At 42.7% G+C, this 17,459-nt stretch overlaps 2 protein-coding genes across 3 annotated transcripts; both read left to right on the top strand.

Moving 5' to 3' along the window:
* Positions 1-1,181: 1,181 nt before the first annotated feature.
* Positions 1,182-3,555, top strand: thbd (thrombomodulin). Its single transcript, XM_080452323.1, has one exon. The coding sequence runs from the start codon at positions 1,301-1,303 to the stop codon at positions 3,014-3,016; it is 1,716 nt and encodes a 571-aa protein (XP_080308449.1). The 5' UTR covers positions 1,182-1,300; the 3' UTR covers positions 3,017-3,555.
* A 160-nt stretch (positions 3,556-3,715) lies between these two features.
* Positions 3,716-10,296, top strand: LOC308103384 (toll-like receptor 5). Of its 2 annotated transcripts, XM_080453333.1 has the most exons (5): positions 3,716-3,933; positions 6,082-6,135; positions 6,719-9,035; positions 9,508-9,596; positions 9,734-10,296. In XM_080453333.1, exons 2-5 carry the CDS (start codon positions 6,085-6,087, stop codon positions 10,013-10,015), a joined length of 2,739 nt encoding a protein of 912 aa, XP_080309459.1. In that variant the 5' UTR covers positions 3,716-3,933; positions 6,082-6,084; the 3' UTR covers positions 10,016-10,296. The 2 variants fall into 2 exon arrangements, with proteins under 2 accessions (XP_080309459.1, XP_080309460.1); XM_080453334.1 differs by lacking the exon at positions 3,716-3,933 and having other exon boundaries at positions 5,587-6,135.
* The last annotated feature ends 7,163 nt before the right edge of the window (positions 10,297-17,459 follow it).

The following is a 17,459-nucleotide window of genomic DNA, read 5'->3' as shown; positions in this document are numbered from 1 at the left end:
AAAAAAGAGAGAAAAGTTGCATAGAATTATACATATTATTTGATGTGCTTAATTTGTATTGCAAATGTATGGGCTATACGGTTTTATTTTCACTAAATTAGCCTTGCATGCTCCCTATTGGTTTACAAGGCAAATGTATCCATCCATCCATCCTATCATGGGCTCATTATCAGCGCAATCCTTATGTCTGTGTCCATGGACACTATAGACAAAGTGTAACTTTAATAGATATTTAATTATTATTTTGTACATATATTCTGGGTCCCAGGGCCACATTGAGAATCGATAAAAGCCTCAGTGTTAATCTAACTGTAAAAGCATACAAATGGGCCCGTTATGGGGTCATTAACGGAGACATTTACTTTACAGATATGGGATAGGGGTTGACTCCTGTCTAGAGGATTTATTTATTTACTTACTTACATGCAACTAGTTCTATGTCACAGACAAGTGAGTCACTTATGTCTGTGACATAGAACTGCATGTAAAAATAAATACAAAAATAGCGTAGATTGTAAAATAATTGTCACTTAAAGTGACAATTATTTTACAATCTAAGCTATTTAGAACAAAATTGTCTCAAATTAAGTTTAGTCTGCTTAATACTGCCCCCCCCTTGTCCATACCTGTAAAGGAAAATCCGAATTTTTCTGTGTAATAATTTCATGTAAATGGTAAGCATTTCTACTGATCGCAAGGCATCCATATTTCATATTCTCTGGCATCCTACCCATGCCTTATTCTCCCATTATTTCTCCATGTCCATTGGCCAATCACACACACACACACACACACACACACACACACACACACACACACACACACACACACACACACGTTGCACACACACACACACACACACACACACACACACACACACACACACACACACACACACACACACACACACACACACACACACACACACACTAGTTGTCATATTTGCAAACAGGACTTATGACAGTTATGATGGGAAGAGGTTGGGGTGGGGGGGGGGGGGTGGATGGTCCTCATGAATACGTGCGTGCAAGCGTGCGTAATGACAGTGCGTAATTGGAGAATGCGATGCTCTGTAGTGTGCACCAGTGGGAAGAAAGTTTCGGCTTTTTTTTTTTTTGAAGGAGGGAGAGCGACTCGGCACTAGGGTGATAAAAAGAAACTTCCTTCCTCGCCCACAACACTGACATATGGAGTCGGGGGTTATATAAATGTGAGCTGTCGCGGGGTAAACACTTTCTCTAGTCCATACATAGGCTGCAAAATACTACGGACGCCTATTAATAAACAATCGAGCTTGACAATGGAGAACATAACGGGACTATTTACTGTTGCATTGGTGGGGTTCATGCTAGCGGCGAGGAGTAACGGTAACGGGGTCTCCCAGAATAACGGATACTGCATCGGGAACCAGTGTTTTATGGCGTTCCAGGACCCCACCGATTTCACGACCGCCCAAAATAACTGTGCCGAAAAGGGTGGACATTTAATGACAGTGCGGTCGTCCGTGTCCCATGACACCCTTTTCATTATTCTAGGGGGACGTTTTTCGGGGGAATACTGGATCGGTTTGCATTTGTCTAGCGGATGTCCCGACGCTTCGACGGAACTGCGAGGGTTCCAGTGGGTCACGCAGGACGGCGAGTCCGACTTCTACAACTGGGGGGCTTTTGACAGCACGTGTTCCCCCCGGTGCGTGTCGGTGTCCAAAGAAGGGGACTTCAAATGGAACCAGGAGTCGTGCAGCAAGCACGCAGCCGGCTATCTGTGCGAGTACAACTTCCAGAACCCCTGCAAACGTCTGGCCGTCAGAGGGGACGAGTCTGTCACCTACAAGACCCCGTACGGCTTCGAGGGCGAGGACGTGCTGTCTCTTCCCCCGGGGAGCACGGCCGTGCGTCGGCCCGCAGAGACCAAGTCCATATGCTTTGGGGAGCGGTGGCTGGAGGCTCCGTGGAGCTGCGAGATAGACGAGGGCGGCTGTGAACACCAGTGCGTGGCCGACGACCACCACGCGTCCGTGTGCTTCTGTCCGCCCGGGCGGGTGGTCAACCCCGGGAACAATGTGACGTGCGAGGTGTTCAAGGATGACCCGTGTCTGACCCTCCGCTGCGAGCAGGCCTGTTTCCACGACCCGACGAACGACACGTACGCGTGCATGTGCGACCACGGCTTCGAGCTGGCGCCGGACGGCAGGACCTGCCGGGACATCGACGACTGCGCCGACGAGCGCATGCAGTGTCCGGGAGATCACTTCGCGTGCAAGAACACGGTCGGCGCGTTCGACTGCGTGTGCGCGGAGGGCTACCGGTCCACGGGAGACGGCCGCTGCACGGACGTAGACGAGTGCATGTCCGCTCCCTGCGAGCATGTGTGCACCAACACGGCCGGCAGCTACAAGTGCTCGTGCTTCAACGGGTACACGGAGGTCCCGGAGGAGCCGCACAAGTGCAAGCTGTACTGCGGCCGGGAGGAGTGTCCTGCAGAGTGCGACCCCAACGACCACCTCCAGTGCTACTGTCCCCGCGGGTACGTGGCAGACCAGAGGGCGGGCGGGGTGTTCTGCGTGGACATCAACGAGTGCAACATGGGCTACTGCGAGCAAGAGTGCGCGAACACGCACGGGAGCTACCTGTGTTCGTGCCCTGACGGTTTCACGCTGGTCGATGCGTACAAGTGCAATAAGGACGAGGTGGACGTCGACACGGACGGGTGGGAAGGCTCCGGGGCGACGACGCCGTTCGGAGTCGTCTTCGTCACCCCGACCGTGGGACTATACCCCGAGCCCACCGGCCGGCCGTCCGGGGTGACGGCCGGGGGTCTCCTGGGGATCATAGTGTGCATCGTGGTTGTCATCTTATTGTTGGTTTTCCTGGCTCACCACGTCCTCAAAAAACGAGCGAAATTGGAGAGCGCCGGTGGGCTCAAAACTCAGGGGGACGAGTGTCATGACCTGGAGAATGTAACGACAGAGAAGTATGAGAAAACAGCGTCAGAAACGACGTTAAAACAAGACTAGACTCCTGAATGTCAGTGAATGGATGGGGTTGTTACTTGTTACTGGACTTATGCTGGTGCTTCAACACAAGAAGTTTAAAAGCTGCGTTTTTGAAAGAACTGCTCATAATTAGACCACAACAAACCGTGTGTAGTTGAAATGTAAATAAACAATGTCAAAGAACTATTGTTAGCACACACAAAAGAATGTAATAGGCTACTATTAAATTATGAAACTGATGGATGAAAAGAGTTTTCCCCCTCCTTTGCTTTGTATTCGATAGCATATTTTAGACAGCACAATTGTGCCACCATGTGGCCTAAAACTGGCATTGCAACCAGTGGAGTTGAGAATGATGTTGACAAACCATTCCAAATAGCCTGTCTCCCTCCTCCTCTGTAATCACTTTTTAGGAGTTAAAACGATGCATGTAGCCTATCAAGCGAAACCACCATAAAGGTTTACAATTTACAGTAGGCCTATTTCATGTTATTTATTGACACATAACATAGGCTTTTTGTTTTTGCCATTTGAGATTGTAGTAGTATGCCCCATTGCCCCAATGTAAATAGCCTACTAAGGACCCTTATCTTAACTTACCCACAACACAGGAAGTTACGAATAGTAAACTATCACAAGAGGAAGAATATTCGTTAAGGCTGAGAGATTGCGAAATCAAGTAGCAGACGAGAAAACGGAAACTACCTTTTATTGCATCTAAAATAAAGCAACTTGAAACCTTTTCAAAGACTACATTTGTTTTACATGTAGGCTATCTCCCATTGTAGGAACAGTCTATTACTTTTCTAATATTGGCAACATTTCTAATATTGACAAGAAAATAGAATTGGGGAAGCAGTGTACAGTATTTTAAGAAGAAGGACACCCCAGGGGAGGAATAGTGGGCTGATCTGTGGTTCTAAAAACCTTCAACACAGGTAAGAAAATAATCATTTTTCATGGCAAAGAAAGTTTCAAACAGTAGGGAATACTTAACCAAATGATTTTTTGTCTAAATACAAATACAAATCTCTGCCAGTTCCCCCGTGGACCACAAAAGCAGTGTCCCTCCCACAGAGATAGGCTAATTGCAACATCAGACAAGTAAAATTAAGTAAAATAACAATAATATAAAATAATAAAGAAGACGATAGATACTAGATAATAAATGGTAGATAAAAGTAAACAAGACATTTATGTGTAGGCAGAGTTTTTGATTGATTGATGTAGTTTATTTAGTAAGACATGAGAATAGTAGCATACATGACAGTGCATAACAGTACATGGAAGTACAAATTCACAATACAAGGTCTACTAAACTGGAACTCTCATTAAGCACGCAGCTTGTTTAAGATGAGATCCCCATGCACACAAATCATGATGACATAAGAGACAGACAGATATACACACTACTATACAGAATGTCATACAATCAGTTTTCAGGTTACTTTCAGGTTATGAAGAGAGAAAAAAAAATATATATACAAAAGAGGAAAATGAAGGAGGGGGGGGGGGGTAGGTTAGGACTTAGACAGGGGCCATTTTCGAATTGCAGCCTCCTGAAGGTGTATCTTTAGGGCAGTTTTGAAAGTGAGTAGGGTTTTACACTCCTTTACTCCTTTTGGTAGGGCATTCCACATTTTTGATGAATAGCAAGAGAACGAGTTCATTCCCTTAGTTGAGCCAAATCTGGGTTGAACATGATTTGTGGAGCTGCCTCTGGTGTTATGATCATGGACTTCATTAACATTTTGGAAGTATTTTGACAAATACAGGGGGATCCCAATGTTGTGGTGTATCTTGAAGACCAGGCCCATACTCTGTCCTCAACCCTAAGCCATCCAATCCTAGCAAAATGAGCAGGGGTTAGATGGGTTTTGTGATTGAGGCCAAGAAGTAGCCTTACAAGTTTGTTTTGAGATGTTTGGAGCCTTGTTTTTAAGGCCTTGGAGGTGTTGTGATACCATGAAGTGCATGCATAATCATAATGACCTTGAATGAGGGCCCCTGCAAGAATTTTCAGAGTATTCTTACTGACTAGACGATAAATCCTCCACAAATAGCGTGTTGTTTGGTTGACATTTTTGATCACTTTTTTTGCGTTTTTGTTACCAGAGAGGTTTGCCTCCAAGACGGAGCCCTGTTTGCACAGCTAAATCCAGAATGAATAGCCTACTTCTAATCCAGGTGGTAACATGTATGATAAATGTAAGAGGCATATCATGGCATCCAATATAACAGACAGGCTTTACTCGAAAATCACCATCGTATATTTGCAGGTAGGCTGGGGGAGGGGGGGGGTTGGGGGCTGGAACAAAATATTTTCAAATGGGAAGTCTGCGGCCAAATACATATCAATTGTGACATGAAGACAACAAATGGGAAGTCTGCGGCCAAATACGTGACATGAAGACATTTGGGAACCACTGGGCTAGGCTACATACTGCATATAGCACTAACTGTATCAGTAATATAATAGTTACCCATATGACTGTTGGCTCAAGTCAAACATCTCTCTTTGATTATCACTTTGAATATTTTGGTTTTGTGTTCACATAGTAAGCATATTATTGAATCATTCACCTGCTGAAAATAGCCCATCTACTAACAGCTATTTTTGGCGTACTACACCATGGAATGGAGTATAATAAGCAAATGATTAGCTGGAGGCAACCCCCACAACACTTGCTTATTTGTCAATTGTGGTGCCGGGAATCAAATCACCCAAAAATCCAATTACAACGAGGAAGATTCAATTTATTGAATGAATACATGGATGGGTGTGTAGCCCTACAGCACACTAAGCCATCACCATATGAACTAACAATGCAAACAGTTTACACAGTAAAGTCCTGTGTTAATTTAACTCTGAGTGTAAAGATGTCTAATAGGCTACTGAAGGTTTGGCTGCATACACACAACCTTTTCTAGTAAAAATGAATATTGCACTTGCTGAAATAGATGTTCAGTGTCATATTAACACTGCAGAGTCTATACAACAGTGTAGTGTATAACTGTTGAAACTGAAGAAAACTGAATTGAACATTTACATGATTGCCTTAACTAAGATGAGCCCCTCCTCCTAGGCAATGATGTGGAGAGTGGCTCTTCAGATGGTTGTCGTAGGTGTATGCATGCAGGTAAGTCTGTAACAGCGTATATACTATTTACTGCACAATGCTGCATTCGCATAGCATATATGACAATATTATAAGAATTGAAACTGGAATTAATTTGAAATGTTTAAAAAAAAGTTAGGCTCGAGCCGCTCGACATAGCTCATTTTAAGTGGACAGGGAGTATGTTTTAAGTGGACTGGGAGTGTGTGTGTGTGTGTGTGTGTGTGTGTGTGTGTGTGTGTGTGTGTGTGTGTGTGTGTGCGTGTGTGCACGTGCACATGCACATGCACATGCACATGAGCGCATTTACATTTTAAATTATATATGAATAGGATATGTGAAAAACTAAAACATTCAACAATTCATCGGGTACACTGGTGTTGGTATGACATATTAATGTAAAAAAGGGTATGAAAACAGTTACCAGTTGCAGCCACTTGAAGCTGCTATTATACAAAGTGTGAAATATCTTCAGTGCAACTATTCTTGACATACTGTATCCTCAAGTATTCCAAATTTGAGACGTTCTGGCATTTTGTAAATGACTGATAATTGATTTTGTAAAACAATTTAGTAATTGACGTATTACCTGCCTATCCTGCAGATGCCCAGGTGCTATTCCTCATGCCATCTATATGGGATGGTAGCCGCTTGTGGCTCACAGAATCACCACTGGGTCCCTGCTCTGCCTCCCAACATCACCCATCTCTACCTGGAGATGAACTACATCAGTGAGATCAATGACACTGCCCTAGCTGGGTTTGAGGCGCTGTTGGAGCTGGATCTTGGAATGCAACATGTGCGTCTCATGATCAGAAACAACGCCTTCCACAGACAAAGACACCTGGTTCGTCTGGTCCTTGGTTATAATAGACATAGTGGCCTTCAACTGGAACCTAAGGCGTTTGTCGGACTGTCCAGTTTACAGGAGCTCTACATTGATTATTCTCAGTTAAATGGCTCTATTTTGGAGGAGAACTATCTGCAGCCACTGTTGTCCTTAGAGACACTCGACCTCTTTGGTAATGAAATTAAGAGGGTCCGACCTGCACCATTCTTTTCTAAGCTAACAAAGCTCACAGAGTTGAGGCTGGAGCTGAATCGGATTGAAATGATATGCAAGGAAGATATGATTGGTTTCCAGGGCAAACACTTCCGGCTTCTGAACTTGAAGTCTATCAGGCTTACTGGTATGTTAAATGAGAGTTTTGACTGGGAAAAATGTGGGAATCCTTTCACAAATGTGACTTTTGACATGCTTGACTTGACTGACAATGGGTTTACTTCAGACACTGCGAGACTGTTTTTCAGGGCAATTCAGGGGACTAAGATTAAACATCTTAAATTTAGGTCTGGACCTATGGGTAAAGGATTTTCCCATGACAACCGCCCAGATCCCAACAGAAACACATTTGAGGGCCTAAAGGATAGTGCAATTACCCATTTAGACATTTCTAAATACTGGATATTTTCTTTGCAAAAGGGCGTGTTTAGTTCACTGGATGAAGTGATAATAATTGACATGTCCGAAAACAAAATTAATCAGATAAACAGAAATTCCTTTGACGGTCTTCAAGGACATCTACGGATGCTTAACATGTCACACAACCTACTGGGGGAAATCTATTCTCACACATTTACTAATCTGACAGACCTCAGAGTGTTAGATTTGTCTTATAACCACATTGGTAAATTGGGATATAGATCATTCAGTGGACTTCCCAATTTAAGAATGTTAGATCTGACAGGAAACTCTCTCAGAGAACTAGGCTCACCTGCATCATTACCAAGCTTGGATTACCTACTTTTGAATGACAATAAGTTCAGATCAATTTACGGCATTATTTATTTGGGCAGTAATAGTATCCATCTGAGCATTGAGGACAACAGGCTGACAAACCTGGAGGATGTTTACACTATTTTGACTCATTTCACACGCCTGCAGAATTTCTACTTTGGTGGAAACTCCAAATGGTGCCCCTTAAATACAGACTATTCAACAACTCATCCAAAACATTTACAAGTGCTAGATCTCCACGACAGCTCCTTGCAAGTCGCTTGGGGACAGGGGAGATGCCTTACTCTGTTTGATCATCTGGAGAGTCTAGTGGCTCTCTCTTTAAGCAGCAACTCCCTGCAGTCGCTCCCCAAGGGCATTTTTAGAGGTCTCACCTCGATATTCGAAATTGACCTTTCCTCTAACTCCTTGACCTATCTTGAACCAGACACCTTCCCAGAGAGCCTAAAAAGGCTTGACCTCTCCAACAACTTCCTGGCCTCACCCGACCCTGCAACCTTCCACTCTGTCACCTATCTCAGTCTCTCGACAAATCATTTCTATTGTGATTGTAATCTGGATGGCTTCATAAAATGGTTGAACACAACCAACGTCACTTTCTGGAGCTCCATCGACATAAACCTCCCTGTCGAGGAGCTCAGGTGTGAATTCCCCCCTGATGTCCATAACGTTTCCCTTCTGGTTTACAGCCAGCATGTCAAGCCCTGCGAGGAAGATGACGAGAGGGCGGTTCAACAACTGAAGCTGTCTCTCTTCATAGGCTCCACCCTCTCCATCATCCTCATCATTGTCAACGTGATCATTTATGCGCGTCTCAGAGGACAAATATTCATAATTTACAAAAGGGTTCTTGGCAGGGTTCTAGAGGGCCCAAAGCCCATGCCCCCTGCCGCTGCTGATGTCAGGTACGATGCTTACCTCTGCTTCAGCAACAGTGACTACAAGTGGGTGGAGAACGCCTTGCTGAAGAGGCTGGACAACCAGTTTGTGGACAAGAACATCCTCCACTGTTGTTTTGAAGCCAGAGACTTCCTGCCAGGAGAAGATCACATTTCCAACATCAGAGATGCCATCTTCAACAGCAGGAAGACCATTTGCATCGTCTCCAAGGAGTTCCTTAACGGTACAGGTTTTAATGATTTACTTCTATAACATGGGGGGGCGCAGGGGACCCACATTTTGTAATCAGTCTCAGGTCATATCTCATATGTCTCTCCTCTCTTTGACTTCCGTTTCCTGTCTCTCTGTACTCTAAAAGCATAAAATGCCACAAAATAAAAATCTTTCATTTTTAACATTGATTAAACTTCAATCAAATTGATAAGACTTCTAAATCTAAATTAAACACGCCCACAATTAAAATTAATACTGTCAGCTGTGTTTACCTGTTGAAATGGCCACTGTGAAAAGGGTCCATTGCAATATACTGTAAGTGCAGGTGGCTAGTGTTGGATGTAAAAATCATGTACATCCACTAGTTTGAATTCTTATACAACTACTCTTCTAATCTTTATATTCTAGTCATATATAAATACCTTAAGATATGAAAGAGGTGCTATATGAGGGGACCAAACTAACTGAGTGCCTCCTCACAGATGGCTGGTGCCTGGAGGCCTTTGCTTTGGCTCAGGGCCGGATGCTGGAAGAGCTGACAAACGTCCTGATCATGCTCGTGGTGGAGAAGGTGTGTATCTGACTGTTGAAACATCAGCAGTGTTGCCTCTCACTGTTTCTAAATTGTTTGTTTGTTTGTCAGGCCTCCCTTGCACTTCAGTACAATCTGTTTTCAATTCTCAACATACATCACCGACTCAAAACTAGGTACCCCACTACCAACTGATGAAGCACAGGGCAGTGAGGGCTTTTGTCCAGAAGAGAGAGTACCTTGTCTGGCCAGATGACCCACAGGACCTGGAGTGGTTTTACGACAGGCTCATCACCCAGGTCCTCAAAGACAGCAAGCTGAAGAAGGTGGAATTTGACGTGGCAGAGGTTGCACAGGCTGCCATCGAACCTGACGATGATAACATTCATATTCAACGAGGAAACGAGGATAATATTCAACTGGAAAATGAAAATGGCATCCAACTTCAAAATCTTTGAACAACAGACTTCATTTGCTTTCTTTTCTTTTTTCCTTTTGTCTTTTCAACAAAACTATATCTTGGCACAAGACTTGATTGAGTTTTTTCTTGCATATGTATTAAAAGGTTTTTGGGCGGTGAAACCGCCCCTATAAGTGAGATTTGGAAAAATGTACATTTTCCTGCGCTGTGATCTGGGCCCAGGAAATTTGTACAATTATCCTGCGCTGTGATTGGCCAATCACAGTCTATTCAGGACTGTGATTGGCCAGTGTCACATGACACATGTGCATAGCCCTATATAAGAAACCATAACTTGAAAAAAACCAAAAATTTGTTTTTTTCAAGTTATGGTTTCGTCCATCATAAAGAGTGTTTCAATAAATGTATTTATCTTTTGTACATGATTGGTTGACTCCATTCAGTATTGTGATTAGCTAGCAAGACACCGCCCACTTCACACAGGGTGTGATTTTTTAAACAAGGACCGACATAATGACCTTAAGGACCATAAGGACCACTGAGAAGTTCTGCTGATCTGGTGGTAGTAGCTTCTTTAACCACTAGATGGAGACCTTTACATATTTACTAGCTAGTAGTTGACCACTGTCAAATGCAACTGAGTTGAGCTTCATAGTATTGCCTCTGTGACATGGAAGAATTCACAGGAGAATTTAGCAGTTTTTAATTGCGTGAGTACAGTGAGCCATTTTCATTGTTAAGTTAATATATTTACTGTTTTCATTGTTTTCATTTCAATTAAAGTAAAATATACAGTAGTTATAGACCTACCATACTCATAACCTCTTATTGAATCCCACTCATGACTTGTCTCCTGAGCTTTGTCCCCCTGTCCCTCTCTCCTGTCACTTACCAATGTGCTAAGCAATAAAACAGCAATTCCCTGAAAACCAAAATACCCTAAATCTGAGCTGTGTGTTGAAACAGGAAGCCACTGGGCAGAGTAAAACTTCCTTCCTGTTGGGCTGACTGTACCCCTCTCTGCAAAGCTCTTGGTCTTTATGAGCCAGCTGTTCAGAACTCACTCCCAACAGAAAAATCAACACTGGTTATGTCTGAATGGTCATACTGAAAGAAAAGATGAGGGCAACCTCAGCTGCTATCTGTTGACCTATCTTTGATACACCTGACATGAACCAAGCCAATCTTTCTCCTGCAATTACCAGTGAGGCTGCAACTGGAGGCCATCAAACGCTTTCTGAATATACTTTAAGTTTAACTTGTCGAAATCAATAGTTCTCGCCTCCATTGCTGGGGACCCAGACTATGGATGGTTTTCATAATTCAAGGCATCAAATGAACACAATTTACTACTTGAGTCCACCAGGACTGGATCTGAGACTAGTGGTCTAAACACCACCATGCATTTGTAAAGCCATTCAACGGGAGTGCACTGGACACGGTCAGTTTTATTTCTATATATAACGTAAATTAGTCAGTCAAGACAAATTAGCAGTAGTGATACAATTAAGCCAGGTTATAAAAAGTAACACTAAATTATTCAAAAACAGTGACATTCTTCCATTTTACCCTTGCTCTTATTAGAATGGCAGTAGGTTAGAGACACATTGGAAATATTGATTGACATCGGTTTCCTGAATTCTTCAGATGACAAAGCCAATCTATTTCCTCAAGCAGTGATCACAGGACAATCCTGCTCCACATCCACAATCCTGCCCCAGTGCAATCGCTCTGTCAAAACCCCAATTTGAAAAAGTGTGTGTCAACATTTACCTTGTAAACAAACTCTCCAGGTTTCTGGCCTCCATACAGTTATTTCAAACCGGTGGAATATTCTTAGAAGAGACACACATGCTTCTTAGATTCTCCCTCAGAGGGAAATGCAATAAACCCCTGCCCCGTGTGACCATAGCTAATATTTGACCTCAGTTTAAACAAATATAATTAAAGGCCGCTCACGCAAGCTGAGGAGGAATCCATTGAGGGAAGTGGGTCCATCTTCACAACCTTGATGTAGTGGAAGTGCAAGATAAAGGGAGCCATAGGGAACCCGGGGGCAAATCCAAGGCTGATGGGAACACAAACTGTCCTGTATCATCCAAAATAAGACCTTCCCTTCCACATAGAACCATCTCTCATTGCAGTTCCCTTCAACTTAACCCCAGTGTGGGTGGTTTTCTGACATTCATTCAACCTTTATTTAAGATTCTCGGAGAGATCAATTGAGGGAGACCCTCATTTACAATGATGCCGAGATTACACACATATAAATAACATAGGAGTAACAAGAAAACAATAAAGTTGACACAAACCGTTAAAACAATTGCATGTTAACATCAATTAGTTAAAACAGTTGCATATGGGTAAGACACGGTTATTATATAGATTCCTAAAATGGCCAATAGATACTAGGGTATTCAATTTAAGCTCTTGTTGCAAGAGGTTCCAAGACTCAGGTGCACCAAAGCTGAAAGCAGCCTTTCCCTGTTCTGAATTGGCAAAAGGAGCCAACAGGATTAGCCAATCGCTGGAGCGGGTTAGAATGTGATTAGGTTTCAGACGTAGCATGGATGAGATATAAGGTGGTAATTTACCAACCAGGGCTTTATAAATAAAAAGATGCCAATGACTATTGCGTCTCTCAGTCAGAGAAGACCAGCCCACTTTATCATACAAGGCACAATGATGGGTGTTGTAGCTATCACCAGTAATAAATCTCAGAGCTGAGTGGTAAACTGTGTCCAGAGGCTTGAGTGTGGAGGCGGCTGCATGACGGTAGATTATATCTCCGTAGTCTAGTACTGATAGAAATGTGGCTTCAATAATCCTTTTCCTACAGAGTATGGGGAAGCTGGCTTTATTCCTATATAGGCAGCCAATCTTTTGACGGAGTTTTACAACGAGGTTATTTATGTGATGTTTGAAATTAAGCTTGTCGTCCAGCCATATACCAAGGTATTTGTATTCTGTGACTTTTTCTATTGATGATCCATTGGTGGTGGTGATAAGGAGATTGGAGTGGTCTATGTGTTTGGATTTGGAGAAGATCATGAATTTGGTTTTATTGTCGTTAAGTGTTAGTTTAAGACTGGTAAAGGAGTGTTGTAGGGAGTTAAAGGAGAGTTGTAATTGTTCTATGGCCAATACAGGGGAGTCAGCGGTACAGTATAAAATTGTGTCGTCAGCATAGAGATGGATTTGACAGCCACATAGTGAGGAAACAATATCATTAATATATATAGTGAACAGGACAGGGCCTAGAATGGATCCCTGTGGTACGCCGGATTTAACCGGCAGGAAATCAGACTGCCCACCTCCCAACTTCACACATTGACGTCTGCCACACAGATAATTTGCGAACCAACTGCAGGCGTTCTTATCAAAGCCTGAGACGAGTAGTCTATCTAAGAGTAGGGAGTGGTGTACAGTGTCAAATGCTTTGGCAAGGTCAATAAAAATAATGTGTTTTATAGTGTTTTGTTTGTTTGGGGGACTTTTTTTTTTCTTCCCTTTTTTGGCTTAGGAGGGGCAAGTGAATGTGAGAGGAAAGAGCTACAACCACACATTAAAGCTCAGTGGTACTTTTCCTAACTACTCACTAATTTTTCCAATGAACCTCTCATTGTGCAACTTGTCCCTGCAACAAACTACCGTGACTACACTTGGGAGCCATCAGAGAAATGGCTCACATCTTTATATGCTTTTTGGACTTGTGCTATACTATTGCTGTAACAAAAACAAAAGAAATGTCAAAGAACCTTGCCAAACGAATGCAGCATAGATACTGAAATGGTGCAGAATCTTTTGAATAGATGCAGCGAACGCTGTAACTTGACTACATCTTTGTGCTGTCCTTTTAAAGACCACTTTCATACCTCTATCAGATACTGTAACATTTAAAAAGGAAAGAGACAGAAAGAGTGGGGGGTGACACAAATCACCTATCAAATACAGGAGGAGACAAATAAACCGTCATTTAAAGAACGCCACCATGGCATGCTGAGACTTGTACACATGTACTTAGACATTCTCTATAGCATCCTTGGACAGTCAAGCATTTCTCCATTACATCACAGAAACGGTGCAAGAGAGAGAGAGAGAGAGCGGAGGGACATGGTTCAAAGGTCATGAGCCAGATTTGAACCTGCAAGATTATATGTACAAGACAAGGAGCTTGGTCCGCTGAGCCACCTGGTAGCTCTGCTTTTTCCATCTTTCCCCCCAGCTATGACACACAGAGGAGAGTTCATAATGTACACCCACGTCTGTCTGCAGAAACAGTTTACTGCTGTACAGCAGGAACTACAGAGCACCTGCACTTAGAAGTCCTTCTCTAGCTCTGAGAGAGAAGAGCGAAAGAGAGAGAGAGAGAAAGGAAGACACAGAGAGAGAAACAGATGGAAGTAGCCCATATGTTCTACACAGGTCTGGGTTTGGGGGTTGTTTGCAGCAGTAAAACAAGATAGTTGATGTCTCTGAGTAGTGCTACACATCATGATGGGGAGACCGGGGTTTGAGAAGAGAAAGGATGGAGGACAGCGAGACGAAAGAGAGATACAGATCAAAGGACAGGATTAAGAAAGAGGACAGCGAAAGAAAGAGGGAGGGAGAGGACGAGGAATGAAGAAATAGGACAGCAAGAGAGAGAGAACGGAGAAAGAGAGGCCTGGGCAGATGTCGCGGCTATGAAGTTTTAATGGGAACAGGACTGCTTCTCCCATCAGCCCCTGGGCTGTGGCTGTGACAGCAAGGCCAGAGAGATACAGTTTGAAAGTAACGTTTTACCGCATTCATTCAGTGTCCACTTGTACAATAGGTCATTCTGCGTGCTTGCTAAAAACTAGCAGTGGTGGAAAGTAACATAAGTGCATTTACTCAAGTACTGTACTTAAAGGGATACTTCACTTTCGGCGGGGGGAAACATTTAAAAAATATATTAAAAATAAATGAAAAAAGTAATGGAAAATTCATGGCCCCCTCACGCATTAGAGTGTCCTACTAATGTGTGAGGGGGCCTTTATTTTGCCATAACTTCTTTCATTTTTTTTTTATATATATTTTTAATGTTTATTTTATGTGAAAGTGAAGTATCCCTTTAAGTACAATGTTGAGGTATTTTGACTTTACTTGAGTATATCCAATTTTCAGTACTTTCACTTCTACTCCTCTACATCTCAGAGGCAAATATTATACTTTTACTCCACTACAATTATTTGACAACTTAAGTTATTAGTTACTTTGTAGATTTTGATTATTATTAGAAAACATACATTAACCACTTCAGCCCTATATACATTTAGTATTTTTCCTTTGATTTTCCGCATGTTTACATTATCCCCAGTCATTAAAACATTACTGAACATACCTGAATAATTGAAATAATGCTGACTAAACATCAATGCGTGTTTAATATGTTTTGTGATTCGTGATTGATTTTCATATACTGAAATTGATGGCTTCCTTGAAAATCCAATAAAGCAGTAATGTCAAGTATACTGTGAGTTGTCATCAATGGGATAAACATGAGAACACCCGTTTTCAAAGGTGCGTGTTAGCGTTTCACATCGACACTAATGGTTATAGATAAGCTCTGGGTCACTTCACCAACAGGCAGTATTCCACTCATGTGACCACGTGGAAACCTTTATATCACAATGTGTAAAATTCATAGAGAAGATAAATAACAGACTTAGGTTCAAACGGCCTTCAAATCCCATGTGACGCATGCAGCCTTCAAATCTCACATCAAATGAAAGCCAGTGAAATAGTAACCCTCTGTGGCAATGGTTGGTTCAAAGTCAACGTCAGACCATCAGAGACAAACTCCCGGCAAAACGACTGACTTTATTAGCTCACTGTCCCCGATACACTGCCGACCGACCCACGGCTCAGGGAGGCACGTCATCTAAAGTTACTGGCCTTCACATACCACATCACAGGAAAGACAGGGGATGAAATGACAAGTGGCTGGGATGACTTCTTCCTCTCCCAGCTGACCCTGGAGGAAACAGGTGTTTTCTGCACTTGAAGGCAGAGGTAGAGAGGAGACAGAAAGGGAGAGAGAGAGAGAGAGAGAGAGAGAGAGAGAGAGAGAGAGAGAGAGAGAGAGAGAGAGAGAGAGAGAGAGAGAGAGAGAGAGAGAGAGAGAGAGAGAGAGAGAGAGAGAGAGGGGGTGAGGCAATGATTTAGTGTAACCCCAAGATTTAGTGTACTTCAGGTTTAAAGTGGTTAAGTTAAGTAATATAAAGGAAAAAGAAAATTGAGGCCTGCTAGATATTAAGAAGTAACTCAGGAGGTAGAGTGGCCTTGTGGGAGCCAGAATGTTCCAATCACTGGCTTTTCCTGGCCAAAGTGTTCTTGAGCAAGACAATTAACCCCTAACTGCTCCAGATAAGCAGGTCGTCCGTGTGAGAATGGGTGAATTCATTTGGATTCTTCAAATCCAAATGGACTTTTGAAAAGGGAGACAAATAAATACAAACAGTTTATAGAGAGAGGGAGAGAGAGACAGGGAGGATGTGTGTCTGTCACATGTTTCTTGGTTTAAAAAGTAAAAACAGTAGTCTCTCTCATCCATTCTCCTTACCTTAAATAGTAACTACAAAAAATAAGAAACATCAATTGCATCTTGCCAAATAAATATGCATTATTCCAGAGAGCAAGCTATCCTGCTACTTTTGGTTTCAAACTTACATCTAATATAATGGGGCAATTCAGCAGATTTTTAACCTGAATCCTATTGCTCCACTGTGAGGATGTGAAAATTTGACATAAGACTTTCCTATGCATTCTGCATCGAGAGTTCAGTCTCTAAAGGCACTGGAAAATCTCCTCTTGCGTAGGTAAAACAAAGCACATTTCTATCCAATCAGTACATCCATGGCGGCAGTTCATAAAATGACTCATACTGCACTGTCGTTCCACTCAGGGACCCTGAGGGCCATCTGTATATTGTACATATGTTGAATGGACAGGGGCTGCGCCAAAGATTTTGGGCCTGATGGAAAGATATCACATTGGGCCCTAGGCCATCCCAGCCTTGCACAATCACTGCAACCACATCTCTAGAACCTAATAATCAACCCCTATACATTAAAGATTTACATAATACTGTACAATCTTTGAAGCTCACTTGTAATCTGAAACTTTCAAGGTAGTGACAGTGAACTATGGATACACTGTATTTCCATAACACTGTGCAATACCTGTACATGAAACACTGCATTCATTCAGGGTATTCTATGCTTTTAAGAGACGGCAAGAAACAGATTCCTTCCTCAATATTTGGTATCTTTGACAATTCACTGACTAGAGAGAGACCAGTTAGATACTGTATATCATGCTCTTGGGTTGTGGTTTTCAAACTGTGGATTGTGACCCACAAATGCAAGCATACTTTGAGTATTCATAGTTTGAGTGGTTATTGTCTTTACTTGACACAATTTTAAGGCAAGCTGTTGAATTCCTTTTCAATACAATTG

This window comes from Gymnoscopelus braueri (genome assembly GCF_963280865.1).
Source record: "Gymnoscopelus braueri genome assembly, chromosome: 16".
In the NCBI taxonomy this organism is placed as follows: Eukaryota; Metazoa; Chordata; class Actinopteri; order Myctophiformes; family Myctophidae; genus Gymnoscopelus; species Gymnoscopelus braueri.
This window is presented reverse-complemented; position numbering and strand designations above follow the sequence as displayed.

What these genes read in the sequence shown, in the direction of transcription:
- thbd (XM_080452323.1), top strand. Translation starts at nt 1,301, where the DNA reads ATGGAGAACATAACGGGACTATTTACTGTTGCATTGGTGGGGTTCATG.
- LOC308103384 (XM_080453333.1), top strand. Translation starts at nt 6,085, where the DNA reads ATGATGTGGAGAGTGGCTCTTCAGATGGTTGTCGTAGGTGTATGCATG. An exon ending in CTCCAAGGAGTTCCTTAACG is followed by an intron (nt 9,036 to 9,507) that starts GTACAGGTTTTA and finishes GCCTCCTCACAG; the next exon opens with ATGGCTGGTGCCTGGAGGCC. An exon ending in TCATGCTCGTGGTGGAGAAG is followed by an intron (nt 9,597 to 9,733) that starts GTGTGTATCTGA and finishes ACTCAAAACTAG; the next exon opens with GTACCCCACTACCAACTGAT.